The sequence below is a fragment of the Colossoma macropomum genome, unplaced genomic scaffold (assembly GCF_904425465.1).
Source record: "Colossoma macropomum unplaced genomic scaffold, Colossoma_macropomum, whole genome shotgun sequence".
NCBI classification, from domain to species: Eukaryota; Metazoa; Chordata; class Actinopteri; order Characiformes; family Serrasalmidae; genus Colossoma; species Colossoma macropomum.
Window position 1 is genome coordinate 35455411 of NW_023494804.1, and position 12932 is coordinate 35468342.

A 12932-nucleotide genomic window follows, 5' to 3' on the forward strand; every position below is an offset into this window, starting at 1 on the left:
TTTTCTTAATATGCTTCTGTGTCACACACACATCTTCCTTTAGGGAATTAGCTTCCTGCGCCTCACTTCCATGCTGTGACATAATGCTTCATTTGTTTTCTTGCTCTTCGGAGATGTTTCACCACTTATTCCTTTGTTCCTGCTTGAGAGAAATGTGTCTTATGAATAATTGATCCCTCAGCCAGTTTCTGTTTATTGTAGCTATAGTTTCCTGGGGTGGGATATGAGTTTTCTGACAGTGCTGTTACGTTTGCATGAAAACAGGTCATGTAAAGTCTCCGTAATACTGGTGTCTATTTGACCTGTCATTGTTGAGCAGTAATTGATCGGTCCTATTTGATGTTGACAGCCGGTTGCCATGTGGACCAGTGCCCATTCCCCGAGCGCCCAGCCCCCCCCTCACACAGTCCAACCCAAACCTATCAGCTAATCAGGAGGGCCCTGAGAGCGGCACGCCGCACCGCTCAACACACAGACGGGATCTGAGCCAAGGAGCGGCACAGAGTGCAGACAATGTCAACACACCAGGTGTGTGTGTGTGTGTGTGTGTGTGTGTGTGTGTGTGTGTGTGTGTGTGTGTGTGTGTGTGAGAGCTGTTCATATATTTTGGAGTCAAGTCTGAAAGTAATTAACCCACTCAATGTGCCAACTTTGACAACACCAGCTTACTTGTACTTGGCTATTAAGTGTCTGTACTATTAGTATCCACAAATGTTCAAACTTTTCTGTTAGAGTTATACAGTAGCTGCTTCTACAAATGTGGTGAAGTATTTCATATTGTTTTCTTTTATTCTTTCTTTATATTTTTTAGGACGGGCAAGATTGTCTGCAGGAGACCAAGTCCAGACTCCTCCTGGCCAGAAGGCGAGGGTTAAAAAGAAGTCCTCTAAAAGTGGCCAGTACCGTAGAGACATCATGCAAGGAGGTGAGAGCAAATCAACTGCAATTGCTGCGTCATGGGGTTCCTTTTTCATTTGAGGCGTTGTACTGGACACAACACATACAGAATGGTAAACTTAGCAAATAGAATTGCAGGCTCCCTCTACAGCTGTTAGCTGCAGCAAACTGTGCAAAAGGTTGACAAACAGCACTGAGGTTAAAGTAGAGAATGACAAGGACTTGGAGGGGACAGTCTTTGGTCATTTGGAATTGGTTTATTTTATGTTTGGTTACAGGGAACATCCCAGGAAACACAGTGTAAAAGATTTAAAATGCTTCTGATACTAACACTGAGTAATGTATTGACTGTCCAAGTTTAAATGAAAAACAAACAAGATGATAAAGCTTTGATAAACTTATGATGAAATATGCTAGATATCATTTTGGTATATGATATTGCATTGTGATTATACACTAATGTGTGTATTAAATAATGTATACCTGTTTAATGTTTATTCAAAATGGCACAAATTTGAGTTTAAATCGCCCACCTCCAGTTACTGGTTAACACTGAGACCTCTTCTATTCCCAGACTTGCCCCCTCCTCCAGAACCCCCGCCAGAGGATGAGCCAGTCCGAGGCCCAGCTGGAGGCTTTGAGTGTGGGCAGACGTCGCTGGAGAGAGAGGGGGGCTCGCTGTCCTCCATGGAAAGGAGAGAGCACAACACGCCCAACCGCAAGAACTCAGCTCAGAGACGGAAAGATGGTGAGAAGACTAACTGTGCTTTATGCAACCATTCTGCATACGTGTACACTCTCTGTGCATTAAATACTCGTTATAGTCTCTTACAGTTTGACTTAGGTTTTTCCCTGAGTCTTATGTAATGTCTCGCCAGTGATACATTTAGAGATTTTGGCTTTGTCTCCGTTAACTGATTAAAATCACCCACAAAAGTAAATGTGATGGGTGCATTTTCATGTTGGCCATAAAGTGGATCAGCATGTGGAATAGAACTTTCTGTGGGCTACCATGTTTTCTATCACTATATAAAAAGAAATGCAATACTTCCTTTTTGTTGGATGCACTATATAGTTATAGTTTCAATAATGAGCCCATTAGTGATGTGAAGTCCACTCATATGCTCATTATTGATTTGTTTCATCGGAATAACAATAAAATTATACATTTTCCCAGGCATTTTTTTGCTCACTTAAAACGGTATTTTGTCAGACAAGCAAAAAAAATCTATGAATTCAGATGAATTTAGTTCCTAATACTAATTAAAAGATAAGAGTGGATTAAAGGGCAGTAAGAGGTGTTTTTTACATTAATATTAAAGGATTAAAGTTAATAAACATAGTTTATGTAAACGCCTTTAAACGTGTCTCAGTAGCTTGGAGCTGACTGATGTGCCAAATGTATCACTCCACAGATGAAGACTTGATTCCCTACAACAAGCCCAATTTCCTGTCCCGCAGCCAGATGTCTAGCAACTGCTCCACGACAGGAAGTTCTTCGTCGCGAGGGTCAACAGGATCCAGAGGTCATGGAAACAGCCGCAAAAGGAATGAGGTGAGACAATGAAGAACTGAAGGTGATGACATGATGAATATATAGCGACTATAGCAACCGGTGGCTTGGTTAGGATGCTGAGATTTTAGGAGCACATTCTAAGACTAATGAAGCTTGCACAGCTCAGAAATGACTCCTTAATCTCAAAAACTGGTCTCATCCTGCAGCCTTAATTCAAATCCTGAGCTATTCTTACACATTAGGCAGAAGATACAAACAGACACATTGAGTGCTCTTTTTTCATTACTGTGACTGAGATAGAATTGACTGAGATTTCTAGAGGCCCATTCAAGTCTAGAGAGGAGCTTTAAGTGCTCTTGCTGCATTAAAGAGTCGCCAACAAGCTGCTTGCTGACAGTTCCTGTCCACAAGCCAGACAGCTGATAGAGAAGACTCTCTTTACATGCTCTGATGCCTGCTGTTTTCAAACACTGTCTGAAATAAAGGTGTCGTTGTAATGGGTCCTCCATGGTGTCTTCTTAAAATGTTTTTTTGTACATTTTGTTAAAGCTTAAAAATCCTTGAAAACAAACTGCAAAGTTCTGTCCATCAGAGAAAAGTCAGAAGTACACTCTTAAACCTGTACAGAATGTTAACTGAGTATAAATATAATTATGTAAACAAAAATGTAATTGTGTACTTTTCATTACACTGTAATAATTATTTAAAGTATAAACCTTTATAGCAACACCTTCACAGCTCACACTAAAGTTTACAGTACTTATACTTTCATACTCGGGATTTTAATTAGAGTACACACACACACACACACGTATGTGTATATGTATGTGTATATATATATGTGTATATATATATATATATGTGTGTATATATAGGTGTGTGTATATATATGTGTATATATAGGTGTGTATATATATATGTGTATATATAGGTGTGTATATATATATATATATATATATATATATATATATCGGTGTTGTCAGAACAAAACCTCATATTTCCAAAATGGTAACTTTACAGGAGAAGGAAAAAACATAAAGTAAATCAGTGGAGCCAGAGTTTTTTCCAAGTAATTTTGGGCTTTTTTGTTTGGTCCATTCTTTATGAAATTTACACACAATGTAAAGGACAACAGGCATTTTTAAATCATGTCAAAAATGTCAAAAATGGAGATACAAGGTTTTGTTCCGACAGCAGCGTTTTTTATATATATATATATATATATATATATGTGTGTGTGTGTGTGTGTGTGTGTGTGTGTGTGTGTGTGTGTGTGTGTGTGTGTGTGTGTGTGTGTGTGTATGTGCGCGCGCGCGCATGTATATGCACATTTATAAACGAAAGACTTGATATACCAGTTTAGACTGTCAAAAAGACAGGATTCCACAAATTAATGAAAACTTCAGTGTTACTGTGCCATCAAGGTCATTTTTTTTAAAAGTCAGAAACCCCCAAAATGTATAACTACCAGCACTTCATTGCTTTTCAAAATGACAGATATGTTCATGTATTATCTTATACAAATAGTGAAATTTCATGATAATATCCTAAATCATGATAAAATGTAATTATCATGATATTCCTTTTATATCAGTATATGCCTAATGGCTTGTGCTTTTCTGTACATCCACAAAGTCTTTGGACTTCTCAACTTCCAGCCAAAGCCCTTCTGTGTCTCCATGTCATGATGGAGCTGCAGACCGAGGGTCTGGTCTGAGCTTTGATCAGCAGGACAGAGTAGTCAGAGAGAATGCAGCAATAGGGCTATCGCAATGACCCTAAACCCCTTTTTTATTATTTAAACATTTCTCTCCTGAGCGGAGGAGTCCTGCCATGAGAAAGAGATCGTACCCCCTCTGTCCTTCACAGCCCCCTGCCTTCAGATCTCTGCCCCTTCTCAGCTTACCCCTCAGGGAACTTTAAAAGCAGGCCACACAAAAGAGGCCTATGTGTTCCCGGGGGAGACAGTTTAGGGTTACGCTCTTCCTCAGCGTTATCTTTCCAGCCGGACAGAGCGCGTGAAAAGGTGGCTTCCAGAGATGGCCTTTATTTCATGGTGTCAGATTTTCTGAGATCTCATGCTGACCAATCCCCTGAGATGCATGCAGAATTAACCCATTAATGTCCATATCTGAAGTTTTACATTTGGTTCAAATGTTCCCTGAGTTTGCCTGAGCACAAATCAGCAATGTTTTTGGAGATTTGGAAATGTGTGGTCAAACCATACAGCTGAAAAGAGAGCTGTTATCACTGTTTGTCACATTGTCACTACTAACTTTTATCAAAATGACAGAAAATCCCATTTTCATTGGGAATGAAAGGGTAACAATTGCATTCAAGGTGTAATTACAAAATTTCATGATTTTACACCAATCACAAGAAGATCTGTGGCATTTGTCCTATGTTTAGTTCTTAGACCTTCCCTACTGAGTTTATTGCACAAAAGAAGATTAAAGGCCCCAATTAATGTTTAGCCCATTTTTATTAAAGTTTTTGTTATTCTTGAGTAGAAAAAAACTCAAGAATAACATCATTGTGTGCTTCATCATGTAGAAATGACCTTCCCCTTAATCTAAAACATTTATCTTTTGTCTTTTTTCAGGAGATGAGATAAGGGAATGCCAATGGACGAAAAAAACATCCGTCAACATCCCTCAGTTTTTTTTTTTCCGTCCCTTGAAAGAGCTCATCAGCAGAGAGAAGGATGAGTGTACAGATCATCTGCCTCACCACATGCAAGTCATGGACTTTTTCATTATGTTATTATTATTATTGTTATTTATAACGTTCATTGGGGCCATTTTAAATCCCATTGTCACTGTAAATAGTCTTCTCTTTAAGCTTTTTACATGGGGGCCAGATCCAGGGAAAGATGAAATATATTGTATTTATAAGAAAAGAAAACACATTAAAAGGTCCGATATAATAAAAAAACAAAGCTATTGTCTGAATGTGCCAACCTCTTTTTGTAGAAATGTCGACAGTACAGTTTTTTTGAACACATAAATAATATTGCACTCTTGCGTTGGAGAACAACAAAAAGATACAAAGCACAACGTGTGTTTGACAAACCGGCAAAAGCAGCCTGGACCTTTTTGCGCTGAGGACACTGCTAGCTTTGATACCCTCAGAAGGTCCCTGTTGTTGTTGTGGTCTGAAAAGAATGTGGAGCGAGTTTCTTCTTTCCCACCTGCTTTGGAAGATTGTACCTATTGTTTTGCTTTTATTTGAAGGAGTGCTTCAGAGACAGTGTGAAAATGTGTTCTGTTCAACACCAAAATCATCTGTTCCACTGACTAACTTTTTGGTAGTCCTCGTTGTTTTGTAAAAATGAAAATAAAGCCACATTTGGTGAAACATATATGTGGAGTCCGCTGTGTTCATTTGAATGGTTGGGTCGCTGTTTGGGATTCCAGTCATTCTGCTTTCAGTTAAGAAGGTCATAGAATATCAACAGTGCAGGCAATAATGTTATTGCTTAAAGTCACTCAAGGCCCATACGCTAATGTGGATAACGACATATCAGCTGAAACACACGATACATTTTTTCACTTAAACCATTAATGTCAGTGTGTGACATTCTCAGTTTTCTTTGGTCCATGTTTTCAGAGTTTGCCTAAAAATCTGAGAAATCTTTCAAATAATATGACTGAAAAGTACAGCAAATTCAAATTTGATTGTGAATTAATGTATGAAATCGATATTTTATCAAACAAAACAAGATGGATACTTTTACTTTTGTTACTTTAGACCAAAGGTCCCTAATAGGTGGACCACAGTCTGAGTCCGGACCCAGATGCTGTCCTATGCGGACCTGGACCTATAACAGATAAACTATGGAGAATTATTTAATTGCGATGGGGTGGTCCTATTTTAATCGGCGTGACTTTTCTAGCCTTTGCGGTAGCTTTTGCGGTAGCTTTAGTGGCCCAGAAAACTCACAGAACAATGGGTTGTAAATATTACACGTGATGCTACTCAGCAAGGAGGGACAACGTGAGAAACAGCAGTTGGAGAAGAAAGTGAGTCAGAGGGACGCTATTTCAAATGGCATGCTCTAAAAAGAGAAAACTGACAATAAATGTTGCAATATTACTGAATTGTACTTTATTTGATTTGACATTCAGTTGTTGACTACAAGATGTTGATATAACTACTAGGCTACTTAAGTATACAGTATGTGGCTCTGAATCATGATGCAACCACACCAAATTTAGTGGTTGGACTTGAATAGGTAAGATAAATAAATAACCTGTCTGCCCTAAATTTTTGAGTTGATTGAATTTCAAATAATTAATTAACAGAGTGCAAGACTGATTATTCTGAACAATAATTTACTGAACAAATTCAGTGGTCAACATTTGAAATCAGCAGTTTATTTACTTTTCTCCTTTTTTTTTTTACTAAGTGTTCTGAGTCTGTTCTGAGAAGAAAAATTAAAAGGCTGCCTAGCATCTCTACACCGTTAAAAAAAAATGCAGATGTTGATTTTGTATTTTTGATTTTTTTTCTGGCCTATAATTTATTATTTGATCCTTTTATTTTGTTTTGTTTTAATTAAAGAATGTATTTGACTTGAAAGAGTTGAACTTGTAAAATCAAAGCAAATTCTTTCGGTTTAAAAACTAAACATGTTTACAGTGTAAAGCTTCAGGTGCCTCACAGCAGATTCCATCTGGTGAAGCAGCACTGAGGAGCAAGGCTCACAGCAAGAAACAGAGTGTTGGTAAAGAGAACAAGAAGTGATTTAAGGTGAGAAGTGAAATAAATGGGTGAAGGAACCGAAGAGAGGAGAGAATAAATGGCGGAGGACAGAGGTGCCTCTCTCCCACCTGAAACGTGCAACCCTGAGGACCTTGAGTGCGAGAGAACACATGGCAAGAGGGGGAAACAAGCAGAGAGTGAATCAGGAGAAAAGGAAAGGGAAAGGGAGAGCTGTAGGGTGAAGAACAAATGGAGAGAAAGGGAAAAAGGAGACTGAGGGGAAAAGAAAATTCTCATGCCCCCACTTGAGACACGCTGGCCTGAGGAGACAGATTCAGAAAGAGGGAAAGAGAGAGAGACTAAAACGACCTCCATCAGTCAAACAGCAGAGCCTTCAGTACTCAGAGGAGATGCTTATTATGCTTATTGCTCCTTTTGGAATTCTGCGCTGTGGATGATCACTGACCGTGGTTAGTGGGTGACACTTTTACTGCCCCCTATTAGCCAGGTACAAGCGAGGTACCAGGTACAAACCCAAAGTACTGTAGTTCTTTTGGGCAAAATAATGAGACTAAATAACTAACTTTGTTTTTTTTGGTTTGTTTGTTTGCCCATGCTATGTGTTGGCCCACAAGAAGGTCTTTTATGACTGAAATACTTTATGTGTCGACCCACTCAGATCTAACAAAGGTATTAAGGTCAAGCAATGCTCTCTCCTCTCTTTTGGATGAACTGCTGGTCCTAAATATGTATTCAAACACACAGATTATAGATCGATACAGTCTCACAGTGTGTTCAACCAGATAGAGCGTGATTTTGTTCTGTAGTTGTGCTTACATGTTTAATAGTCTGGGTGAGTCACATTTGAAGAATGTGAAAGAATAATATTTTCTCAGTTATTTTTTATTTAGTCTCACACATGAGGATGCATTAAGGAAATAACATTTCTACAAATTTAGTTGAAATGTTAACTGAAAGCTGAAACAACAGTTGCTTTCTTCTTGATCACTAAGTTTTATCAAAGCTGCATTCTTTTTTTTTTTTTGTTTAAACTGGCAAAAATCTTCTCACCTGACTGACTTTCTTCAAATCTTACACCTCATTATGACCATCCACAGATTGAGGAATTCAGGGATATAAAACTGTGTTACAATCAACACAACACTAGTATTCTTTGTATATAGTAAAAACATTACACAGCTAAAACTGTTGAACGGTTATTATTTTGAAATACTGACTAGAAACATGAAAACAAATAATCTGTCAAGTTTCTCAAAATCCTTAAAATAGTTGGTTCTTCAGCTAGCTAACATTCATACATTATGGCCTTCCCCCTTTTCCTTACCTCACATGAACTTCAAGTTAGCTAACTAACAAGCAACTGGTTAAAAACTCATATTGGCTACAGTTTACACAGATCTATAAGTAGTTATCATCACTCTGCTTACTTTCAGATTGTGTATTATATATTTTGAATAGGGTCTAATCTTTATTCTTTTAAGTAAAAGCCTGTCACAAATTCAGTATCTGCCAACTGACATTAGTTTACCAATTCAGAGCATTACTGGTTGTTGGAAAGCATTAGCAACCATTGTAAATTGTTACAATTGCTGTCAAAAGCATAACCAGTTGCTAGCCAGCATTACTGATTGCCAGGAAGTGTTGTCGGTTACTGCAAAGCAGTGTTGGAATTAGTTAGCAGCCATTGAAAGCATTAGAAACTATTGGAAAGCATTGGATAGCATTACTGGTTGTCAGAAAGTGCTACAGGTTGCCAGAAAGCGTTACTGGTTGTCAGAAAGCATTACCAGTTGCTGAAAAGGATTATTAGTTGTTGGAATGCATTAGCAGCTATTGGAAAGCATTACTGCTATTGGAAAGTGTCACGAGTTGCTGGAAAGGTTACCAGCTATTGGAAAGCGTTACTGATTATCGGAAAATGCTACCACTTGCAAGCAAGTATTTATTTTTGTTGGAAAGCGCTACAGGCTATTTTGTGAGTTTGGACAATGCCTTCAACATGTGGTGGTAGTATCAAGACTGATTGAGGGGGGGCTCTGAGATTCGGGCTGGAGTTCTGGGCGGCTTCTGCCTATAGCTAGAAGGCCAGACCCCCCACCATAGCTGTGGTAGGACTGATGTAGGACTGTGGAAGAGAGAGTAGATGGGGTGGCAGTGGTTGCTGGGAACACTTTGTCACAGAAAAGGAAGGTGAGGATGTGAATTTACAGGGTGTTAGATTGAAAAAGGAGGGGTTTCAGGCATGCTCCTCCCCCCATAACTACAGTAAAAAGTGTTACTGGCTATTGGAAAGCATTACTGGTTGCTGGAAAGTATTTCCGCTTGTTGTAAAGGCTTGAATTTCTGGATTACCGGATCTGTAGAAATTAGTTTCCTGCCCTCATGCACCTTAAAACTTTGAGGCAGATGTCTTACTTCTCATTGTCCTTTTACTGATAGCTCTTATACAATGATCTATCGCTGGATGTCTCAGCACGTGGGTGGGCAAAGACAGTCGGAGTCTTGACCTTTACAAACCTATTTCAAATTCAAGCAGTGATACACACACTGACAGCTCCTCTCTCTCTCCTCTCTTTCAAGAAGAGGCCCCACTAACCATAAATCACTAGCTCATTCATTAGTTGTGTGTCGGAGTGACACGCCCATCAGGGCCAGAGGGGAGCAGAGAGCAGTCAAAATACCGTTCTCCAATTTCCATGTTAATTACCCTACCGAGAGATGGATGCTTTTGACTTTATTGTTCGTCTAATGTATGCAAAGTGCATGCGATTGCAGCGTTAAAACTAATAGGAGATTGTTCCAACAGCCTGGTAAAACACGCGTTCTGACATTTGGGGGTTTACAATAAACACTGGGTTAAAGTGGTGAGCATTCCTCAGACTAGAGCATGGAAGAGCACAAGGCTCTAATGCTGCACAGCTGCAGAAGTGTTAGTAGGGGGTTATGGGGAAAAACGAGAGGCGGGTTTAGCACGCCTAGTGCCTCTAGCCTGCTCAGCCAGACTGAACAAATTTATACTGATCCAACAGAAGGTCTACAACTCACGGCCGTTGTTTACACAACCTAGTCAAGGCCTAGAATTCTTATTCATTTGAAAGAAAACGCTAGCGTTTTTGAACCTGATCTCTATCTGCACTGTCTGTAGCATATGGTCGATTACCATGGACAACAGTTTTCCTACATTTAATAAAAGAACAGAAAACATATTGACTCAAAACACACTTATAACAGAAGCCAGTACAAAGGTGATGAAGAGCTCATCCATTGGCTTTTACTGTAAGTGTCTTTTGAGTCAACAGGTTTTCTGCTCTTTTCTAAGTTGTATGTGTGGCAGATAGAGATCGAGTTGAAAGAGGCTTAAGTATTTCTATAACTGGCTCTATGCAAGCAATTTATATGTGAGTACCACTACGAATTCTGCACAGTTCATAGCAAACCTCAAACTGCTCTATATTTTTCAGAGTTCCATATGAGCTGATTGTTGAGTCGACTCTACAGCCAAGGCTTTAGAGGACAGAAGGACTCTTGGGTTTAATCCTCTCTGGGGCAGATATGGGTCACTGATGTCCAGCAGACGGCTGTGTCCCACATCACTCCCCTTTTCTTCCTCCTGCAGGGAGGATGGACCCCTCCTATTGGGCATTCCTGCCCCAGACCCCATGCTCAGCTGGACGCCTTTCCGCAGAGAGCAGCTTTATTTTAATTTAGGGAGGTGACACATACACTGGAGAGAGATGATTACACAGGTGTTGCACGCTAATGTCCATTTAATGGCATCATTTGTAGCTTCGGCTTATCACTTCGGGGACCTGCTCTTGTTTGGCATTCATAACAGCGAGCAGGTTCAACAAAACTTGTCTGTTTAAATGATAGCACGGCTTTCAGAATGAACTATGAACGAAACAAGACATTGCATTGTCGCTTTCATCAAAAGCAAAGCGAACCGAAGAATGGTATCAAGCGGATTTACGAGGTCAAACTAATTGTTTCATGTGGTATAAATCCCTGAGGACAAATGGCTGGGCTGCCGTGAAAAAAAGAACAGGAGCGAAATGAAAACAGTGATGTGTGTGTGCATGTGAGAGTTGCGAAGTGCTGTTGCATGATAAAGTGGGTCAATGGATTACCAGCAGGCTATAAAAAGATGCCTTTTTGGCCATGTATGTGTATAAGTGTGTGCGCGTGTAAGGGGGAGGTGTCATTTTGTGCCAAGCATATGGCCATGGGGAGTGAGTGAGGGGGACGGAGGATAATCCCCCCAACAGTCATGCCACGGTTGCGTGTGTGTGTATGTCAAGCCAGTGCTGTGTGATCTGAAGCTGTTTGTTTGTTTGTAAGAAGGTTTAGAGGCCTGTAATAACATTCGCTGCCTCTAAACTGACCGCACGCATACACACTAACACACACAACCAGCTCCAAACACACACACACACACACACACTTGTGCTTGCAGGCCAAACAAACTACTGGTGTGATAAGAGAGAAAAGCTGCCAGCCTTCGCTATCACCAAGGCACACTTTATTTGTATTAAAAAAAAGCTTTAAGGGGCAAAATGTGGAATTAGTAAATATAGAAAAAGTCAAATAAAATTTTAGTAGAGCAATCTATAAAATACACGATGAAGAAATAAGGGTAAGACTTTACTGTAGGGCAGTGGTCATAAGGCTACATGACTCCTACATAAGCCTGTCATAACAACATCTATAACCCTATATAACATTTATGAAGGCTTATCCGAATAGACGTCATCTGTCATAAAGCCTGCTTTCATCAACTTTCTGTCAACATCTATATCAAATGACAGTGACGTTTTCAGACATTGTGTTGTGTCATTAACAAACTGACTATGTAGCTTAGTGTATATATCAGCAATATAACGCTGATGCTCAACTAGACATCAAAGCTGGCAACTGCAACCTTGAAAACAAATGACACCCAATGAAATAAGTCTTTATGAATGTCTGTGTAAGTCTTTGTCAGTTGTCATGATGAGCTTATGTAGGTGTCATGTAGCCTTATGAACAGTGCCTTACAGTAAAGTGTTACTGAAATAATATATGTCTTAATCTTAATATAATAAAAACAACAGTTAAATTGGGACACTACAAGGTTTAACCATTCGAATGACTAATTTTGCATCGAATCTCAGTTGGCGTCCATGTTTAGTCTCATGTTCAGTTACTGTGTCTCTGTTTAAATCCATTATGAAGTAAAAGGGAAAAAAAATAACAAACACAACTACAACTGTTTCTATATACCTAAAGAATTCAATATGAACTTTTCTGAAAACAAACAAGCAAATAAACACATAAAAACCTTGTACATTATTTCCTGTGCTTTTCAAATGGCTATTATATAACAGTATTCAATATACTGCGTATTAAATAAAAGAGGTTTATTTACATGAATAGTAATTTGTTTTTACAGTGCTTTCCATTTTAGCTTGGCAGCTATAAGCAAACTGAAATACACTGCAAAAAAACCCACGACTTATGTGCTTATATTTTATTTTTATTTTATTTTCTGACCTTCCTAAAAGAACCATAACTGAAGGTGCATTTGGACGGGCATCATGAATTTCTGAGTTCACCACAAAAAAGTTGCGCTTGAGTAGCTGGCAAAGTTATAAACACAAGTGGCCTAGAAGTTCTATAGCTCCAGATTACAAACAAAAACCTGCAACAAAATTGGCACCAAATACAACAAAAACATTTTTCTTTTTTTGTCTTTTTACCCAATTTTCTCCCTAATTTAGTCATGTGCTATCCCTACATGCTAGACAGTTTACTGTTT

The 12932-nt window shown here is 39.1% G+C and overlaps 1 protein-coding gene across 2 annotated transcripts in view; it reads left to right on the forward strand.

Moving 5' to 3' along the window:
* The window catches only part of robo3 (roundabout, axon guidance receptor, homolog 3 (Drosophila)), an 83730-nt gene extending 78045 nt beyond the window's left edge, over positions 1-5685 (forward strand). For both annotated transcript variants that reach the window (XM_036594958.1, XM_036594959.1), the window contains 5 exons: positions 350-528; positions 812-925; positions 1472-1645; positions 2313-2452; positions 5016-5685. In XM_036594958.1, coding sequence (XP_036450851.1) covers positions 350-528; positions 812-925; positions 1472-1645; positions 2313-2452; positions 5016-5027 — 619 coding nt within the window. In that variant the 3' untranslated portion in view covers positions 5028-5685. The remainder of the gene's footprint in view (positions 1-349; positions 529-811; positions 926-1471; positions 1646-2312; positions 2453-5015) is intronic.
* The last annotated feature ends 7247 nt before the right edge of the window (positions 5686-12932 follow it).